At 36.8% G+C, this 8,360-nt stretch overlaps 1 protein-coding gene across 1 annotated transcript; it reads right to left on the minus strand.

Moving 5' to 3' along the window:
- Positions 1-468: 468 nt before the first annotated feature.
- LOC118995867 (60S ribosomal protein L3-like) lies at positions 469-1,483 on the minus strand. Its single transcript, XM_037059016.1, is given in 1 exon segment — positions 469-1,483. A coding segment is annotated over 1 exon segment (738 nt). The 5' UTR covers positions 1,474-1,483; the 3' UTR covers positions 469-735.
- Positions 1,484-8,360: the final 6,877 nt, after the last annotated feature.

Raw genomic sequence — 8,360 nt, forward strand, 5'->3', positions numbered from 1 at the left:
AGTATGGAATATGTGCAGTTCTGAAACTTCTCAGCTTTATGTTGAGGTAAAGCTGCTCAATGTTTCCAAAAGTTCAGTGGGGGGAAAATACTATGTAGTACTCGAGCCCAAGAGAAGACCATTGTTGGGATTATTTGCAGGTTTCTTTTTCAGGATTCATCACATCACTAGCATATTATAGGTAACATCCCTGTAAAAGTTTTTTTCCCACTGCAAAATAATTTTCATTGAGATCCCACCAGCTACATAATTTGCTCCTGACATTAGGCTCCTTCTTCCTTTGCAGTTTGGTCTTAAGTGGTCCCATGAACGCTTTCTTCTCCTCCTTCGTCTGGAAGTGGCCATGGCCAGACTTGGAGGTGGTGTCGATAGACTTCAGATCCATCTTCTCCGGGGCCTCCCATTTGGTCTGCACCAGCAAGGACTTGAGGAGGGTGGCACTGAGCACTCGCTTTTTGGTTCCTACCTCACAGCCTTTCAGCATGACGAAGTCATTGGTCACCTGGCCGTAGTGGACAAAGCCACCCAGAGGGTTGATGCTCTTGTCGAGTCGTAATTGGTGGAGGTGTTGTTCTTGATCAGTTTGCTGTCCTTGATGAGGTAGCCCTGGCTGATCTTGTAGATCTTCTTATTGATCTCAGTGTGGTGGTGGTAGCCCTTCTGTCCAGCCCAGGCCTCGGAGAAGGCCACATGGGCAGGGTGCCAAGTCCCGATACAAGCCACCTTGCGCAACGCTCAGTGGGTCTTGCGGGGAAGCTTCTTGGTATGCCAGCAGCTGGTGACCCCTTTGTAGCCTTTGCCCTGGGTCACCCCAATGACATCGATCATCTCACCCTGTCTGAACACCCGGCTCACAGGGACCTGCTGCTCCAGCCTCTCACGGGCCCAGTCCAGTATTTCGGCCACTGTGCCTCCATTCACCTGGACCTTCATGAGGTGGGCCTTCCTCTGGAGCAGAGGAAGCAGGCACATCTGGGTGTGGGCGATGATGTGGATGACCTGGCAGTACTTCCTCATGCTGCTGGAATCCTTCTCCAGCTGCTTCTTGCCATCATCGTCCTGGCACTTCTTGCAGTACTTGGTGAAGGCCTTCTTCTTAGATTTATGCCAGTTCTTACAGAAGTGCGTCTTGCATTCATCAATGATGTGCTCGGCAAAGATGGTTTTGAAGGTGCAGAGGCGTCAAGGGGTTTCTACGTAGCCCACAATGCCTACGATCACCATGGGTGGTGTCTCCACAACGGTCACCGCCTCCACCACTTTCTTTTTGTTCACCTTGGATCCTGGCCTATCGGCCTCATGCACAATGTGGGTCATGCCAGCCTTGTAGCCCAGGGAGGTTGTGAGGTGGACAGGCTTGGAGGAGTCATCTTTGGGGAAGCTCTTCACCTCCCCGTGGTGCCGGCTGCTGCGCCACCGAGGCAAGAAACCCAGGGACCCATGCCTGGAAGCGGAGAACTTCCTGTAAGACATCCCGCTGCCGAACGCCACCAATAGAGCAAAATGTTTTATATTTATTATAAAGTTTGTTTGTGAGAGAACATTATTTGTGACATTCTACAAGCCCAGTTCATATAAAATATTTTTCTCAGTACCTGGAAAATGACTGAGCAACCAGTTTGATTTCATCTTGTGGACAATTAAATCAAATAATTTATCTTGTTTCCCACTTTACTCGGCTTCTAGAGGGCTTTTAGAGGCAAAACTCTCATGCACCTAGATGAGATTCACCAGATCGCAGGTCATGCATTTTATGTTCTAACCTCATCTCTGGTTTCATTTTTTTCTACCCTCATTTTTTCTTTCATCTAGTTTTTTCTCTCTCACTTTTTAAAACTTATTTGGAAGCTAGGTAGGAAACAAATGAAGTTGATGGATGTCTAGATGTTTACTGGAGTCAAGGTGGACCCTCGCATCCTACTTGAAGGCCTCCTGGTGCAGAGCAAAGTCAGGATTAGCAGTTCAGAAGAGGTCAGTTCCACAAGCATTTTAGTCGTTTTCACTGACCACAGCTTGTTTCTGCCTTTGCCGCTCCTTATTGCTAACAGTAAGATGTCACTAACACCATATCTCTTCGGCTTTTTGTTAGCTTACCGTATTACTTGCATTTTGGGAACAGATTTTGTTGCTTTCTGGAGATTGTGCTCCTTGAAGTAAAACGTTTATTTGTTTTGATTAGATGCCTCCTTGATTTCATAAGTGTTTGCTGCTGAAAGCTATAAAAATTAATGCTTCTCCACCCCCTTTACATTATATTTAAATGATGTACTTACGATTGATCAAACTTCATCATTTAAATTAGCCTAATAGATGGGAATTTAGCTTTTGTCTTAAGTGAGAAAAAAAAGAAAAGATTCTGGAACTTATAAATTAGGTTACTGGGAAAAATAAATTAATATATTGAGGTAAAGTTTATTAAGTGAATTTTTCCATAGTACATTGAATTAAAGTAATGAGTTAAGGAACACATTGTTAGGCCAAAAAAAGTTTTATGCAATGGTAATAGATATAACAGCAGAATTACTCTGAGAACCAGACAAAACTAGGTTGCCAAAGTATTTATGTAAAAAAAAAAAGCAGAATTTCAACATTTTCATTTTTGCCCTACAATAATATCATTAGGATACTAATATGTGTCTCCAGTTCTGGCCTCACCCCAGAAATCTAACCTTTTGTTTCCAATTACACAATGTTTTCACTGTCAAAAATTGCCTGATACTCAAATCCATGTACTTCTTTTCTTCTGTAGAGGCAGCTGTCCACAGTTCTTTGGTGATCCTTCTAGTTGCTTACTACAGATGGTAGAAAAGACTGAATCATATACATTTGGAACAAAGTCCTAATGGCTTCATCAGACTCTGGTGTGTATCTCTCTCTCACCCAAGTTTTTCTCCCAAGTGTTTTACTCTCCTCTGGAACAGAGGAGCTTCTGTGATCTGGCCATTAAAACGCAGGAGATAGAGAGGTCACGTTTTTCTTAGTAGATCTAAGGAAGCAACTCCTACTTTTAATCTGGTAAACACAAACTTTCACTTTTAATATAAAGTTACAATCGCTGATTAAAAAAATACCAGAGAACTAAGACGATTTAGGGACTTGAAGGCGGAGCGTGAATACACATTTCATATTTTAAAGTATCTTTATATACTACATAAAAACGAAGTAAATCATATTGAAAAATCTGCGGGTTTGTAAGTGCGGGAAATAGGAGGCCGTGCTGCGGGGAAGGGGTGGGGCACTCACTCCTCCAACTCCACCCCCTCTATTCCACCTGCACCAAGTGGCACTTAGAGAAACGAGCGGGAAAGGGCGATAGACGGACGCTCTCAAAGGGTTTTTCCAGGTGGTCCAGAAATAGACACAGAGCAGCTGCATCTGACCCTGCCCTGAATTTATCTTCCTGTCTACAGAGGCAAAGATGGCAAGAGAAAAAAGAAAACCAGAGGTTGAAGTAGTAAAATAAAACTTTTAAACCAGGACAGATTACAACCCTTCCTGGTTTGACTGAAAATAGGGTAAGAGAAAACAAGGACAAGGAAGTCACAAGGGGAAGAGTATATTCATATCAGATTGATTTGTTTTTTTCAGGAGCTAATTCATCGTAGTTAATTCACTATTTTATCAAATATTTATTGGGAAAACACTATGTGCTAGGTATTTTTGTAGGTACTGGTATACAACAGAGAAAAAAACAGCTGATGTACTTCCTCTGATACAGCTTATATCCTAGTATGAAAGGCATATAGTACAAAAATAAATGTATCAATAGTGATGTCTTATGAAGAAAGAAAATGGAGGATTTATAGAAAGTGATTCACTGGAGTTGATATGGAAAGGAAGTCTGATAGAGTAACTTTCAAGCAGAAATTTGAATCAAAAGAGGGACCAACCTTCGAGCTACATGGGAAAAGGATTTTCCAGGCAGGGCGGACAGGAGCCCTTCAGTAAAAGCTGGACACAGGACTGGTTGTCTTCCATGGGACAGTGTACATCATGCAGGGGAGAGAGAAAGAAATGTGAGAAACTTTGTACTCACACATGTTTTTATAGATCGCCAGCCTTAACCATACAGCTAAATTTGTTTTAAAAATAAACTTTCTCGAAAGATATTCACTACCCAAGATGCCATTATGTCTCTCTAAGCAGCCTTTCAGGCCTTGCGTTTCCAAATGTATGAAGGGAATAATACAATTTACAGGAGGGTGAAGCAACAGGAAAGGGAAAAGCCACAGCATTTTGTAATATTTGTGATTGAACATTCCCAGGGTCAAATAGTGAATGAAACTCAATTTCTGAATAAAATTGCACATATCTCAAAAGTAACTTTCAAATACCATTTTCAGGAACATTGAGCCTTTTAATTGATCCTGGAGAACAGAGCCACGACCTGATGATGTTTCAGTGAGAATGAACCTTTGGAGCTGAGTCACGCTGTATATGTTACACAGAATGACTTAAAATGTAACTATGGAAATCCAGAATTTATTGCTGTAACTCATTCATCTGGTACTTCATCCATATATAAGCTTAAGAAGTATAACGGAATTGTCTGTAGGGAGTAATTTATAGATCACTATTTGCCGATTGCACACCATGAGGCACGAAGGGAAAACCACGCAACAGGTGCTCCTTTCCAGAAGACTGGTGGGCGTGTCGTCCCTCTCAGTTCTGAGTTACAGGGTCTTCCACATTTCTGCAAATCAGATATCCATCTGTCGAACTGAGTTGAACCAGATTCCCATGATGTGGGAAAAAATTCTCAAGAGAGTTGTAGATAAAGCCATCAAGATTATGTTCCACCTGTGGCCATAGCCAAGCAAAACCTGCCAGTTTCACCCCATGGCAGATCGGTTGACAGTTCTCATCACTGGCCTTAGGCTGCTTCATTCTGCCTTTCAAACTGCACTCCAAAGCTGGTTTTCGGGACCCTGTAGGTTCAGACATCAGGTGAATCCAAATGATGAGAACTTCACTGAAAAAAACCTAAGCCTGTTTCACATGCATAATTCACATTTGTAATGCTTTGATTTGGGTGGCTTATTGAATTCTTCTCTTGAATACATTAGGGTTTTTGTTTGCGTGTGCCTTAACACAGTGGATTTATCACCCACTCTGAGTACTCGGGATAGACTATCAAGAATTCTCTCAAATTATCAAAAAAGTTCTAAAAGATATACTCTTAATTATTAAGGAGAATATAAACTTTAAAACTTGTGAATTTTACTCTTTAATTTTTATCTTCCTAGCATACATTTAGAGGTTTTCTATTTTTTCCTCCTTCCTTGATACCACATTAATAAAAGGAGAAAGACAAAGAAAATTCAATGTATTTGTTTTTGTAACATGTTGGGAGTTATAAGAAAACCAAAACTCTGAAGTTGGAAGATAAAATTAATTCAAATACAAATGTCTTTTTCTTGATGCAAATATGTTCTCTTATGTATATAACATATGTTTATATATAATATATGTGCATATACATATACCTATATATTACATATTCATATATTTTATAGATGGTTATACATATATAGGTATAGGTATATGTATATATGTTAGAGTTACTAATATCCAAGACCTAGAAATCAGTTACAGTTATTCTCATCCATCAACTAATCACAAGCAACATAAAAGGTCACAAATGCTGATTTAGTAACTGTTTGGTACATAATTAGCCTCAGGGTTTGGACTGTGAACTGTCACTTATTATATTATTAAATTATAGAATGTTTCTTATAAATAGAATAAAAATCTTCAGAAATTCATGTATTTCTCAATGAGAATTTTAAATAAAACAATGGTCTTTAATATGAGAAAAAATATTTTCAACCATCAGGATTTGGCTATCATTTTGTGGCAATTCTATGAGATCTCTATTAGCAGTGAAGTATTTCATTTTCATAATGCTATAAATATTACCAAATGCCTTGTCACATGTCTACCACTAAAAACATATTCGTAGTAAAAAATACATTTATTGTAGTACCTTTTATTTTTTTTAACTCTTGAGAGCTGTATGATCAGAATCAAGAATACATGTTTGTAACTTCCATTTGAGGAGTTTGTTTCTCCTCACCTTTCAGAAATATGGGCACCTGAGAATACAAAAATTATGTTTCTAAACTTTTCTATAGTTTATTATATGTTCTGAATTTCACCTTAGTATTATATATGTAGTCTATTATTAATACGGTTGACGATTATTAAATGACCAAACTCAAAGTTATTAGTAATTATGCGAATTAAATTACTTATAAAACAAACTATTTCTTCTGTTCTCTTAAGTTTGGTTGTGAATTGTGTTTCACTGAGTGGGCTACATTTTGTTTAATTATTTAATTAAATCATGGCAGAAACAATTACAACACATTTATCAGCATGAACAAAATGTTTCTAATCTTTCTTCTAATAGAGAAGAAAGACTTTCTTTGGATATCTTCTTACATTTCTCTCAAGATATTTAGGGAGACCAACGAGATTTTCTGTACATATAACCTTTAATGAAATTATAAGAGATTAAAAAATTAGTCTAGTTAGCATTACCATTTATGGAATTATTCTTGATTGGTAGAACTTGAGTTGTTGGCAGTATTTGTTTTTGTTTTATTTCAATTAAGTTTAACAATGGGCAGGATCAACAAAATAAATTTTATTATTGTCACCCACTTATTTATAAAACAAAATATTTTTGAAAGATCTGATCTCAGGAGAAATGTTGTGAATTTGTCCTGAATAACAATCTAGAATGACATTATTTAATGAGCTACATCTGGCTGTAAGTGTCTGTGAGTTACGTTTGTTTTAATTTGTGCTTCTCTTAGTAGTCTAAATATTGGAATTTAATTTTTGAAGTTATGATATTAATTTAAAAGGCTTTTAATGTGGTATTTATAAATATCAATATTTGCTTTATTTGCATTGAAAATTAAGTTAACTTTGCATGTGTTTTCTGAAATGTACACTTAAAATTATTTAATTTTTCTAAATGACTACAGATGTTTCACACCTGTTTTGTATTTTCTAAATAAACACCAAAAAACAAAACAACAAAAAATACTTTTATGAAAACATCTTGTCTTCTTGGTACAGAACAAAAATGTTGCAACTTCATATCAAGGATTAACAAATGAGATCATATTTAAGGTAGAAAATCACTTTATTTTTAAAGTAAACTGACTCATTTATTGTATGCTTTCATGGAATTAGGTTGCAATTTAATTCACCACTCACCAATAACATTGTTAATTATGATAAAATAATTTCTTTTTAAGCAATTTATTTATAAAAAGAGTAAAAATTAATGTTTGCTTGTTTATTCATTTAATAGTCATTTTTCACCACTCATTAGATGGTTGACATTGTGATAGGCAGTGATGTGAGGAAATGAATGATCTCCTCCTTGAAATGTCTAAAGTCTAGTGGAAGAGACTAACAAAAATAATGACAGATATTAATAGGATTTTAATGCCCATTAAGGACAGGCCTTTATCTCAAGCAAAGGAGTGAAAACTAATCTGAGTCTTGGAACAATAAACAGCAATATGTATTCAGAAAAGTGAAATTTCTTACACTCTACTAACTAGAAACAGTCTCCTTCCCTTCCCCCTTCCTTCCTTCCTCCCTCCCTCCCACGCACTTTGTGTTGCTTTTCAGCATGAATGTCAAATTCCAGCAACTGCTGATATCCAATCTGATTTTCTGAACACTGCCTGGAAGTTTAATTACATTTAATCCAGTATGAGACAAAATGGCGAAGTGAGGAAAATAAAAAAGTCTTTATTTGGTTGCAGCACATTACCAACAATTAATACGGAATAGAATTCCTGTGAATGTTATATATCATGTTGACTGCTCAATATATTTGGGTTCAAAATCTCCATACTTTTCTTGAAACATAAATAATATAGAAAATACTGCCAAAAGCAATTAATGTAAAAGCAGCTTACTACATATGCCCAATTAATATAAAATTAGTATGTTGACATATCAAACTTTGCTCCTTTAATTCCATAAAAAAATTAGAGATTCGTTCTTTTGAGGAAAAGTTTTTATCCAAAATATGACAGTACATGTTTTAAAATACATGACTATTACATATGGATAACTAAAAATAAAGTGATATTTATTAAAATATTTCAACAATATCACTTAAAATTATAAGTTGTAAGGATACTGTGTCTTTGTTTAGGTATTTGATTTAGCATCTTCAGTATTAAAGAAAAATAATAATGTGCTAAAATAGGACACCATATTCCTCAAAAAGTTATCCTACTGGGAGATAACAGAACCAGAGTCTGGCATCCAGGAACTGCTCTGACAGAGTGAGGCCTCAGTGTTCTGAGAAGCTGGCCACATTGTAC

Source organism: Sturnira hondurensis, unplaced genomic scaffold (genome assembly GCF_014824575.4).
Source record: "Sturnira hondurensis isolate 20B ecotype Veracruz unplaced genomic scaffold, ASM1482457v3 Scaffold0010428, whole genome shotgun sequence".
Taxonomy (NCBI): Eukaryota; Metazoa; Chordata; class Mammalia; order Chiroptera; family Phyllostomidae; genus Sturnira; species Sturnira hondurensis.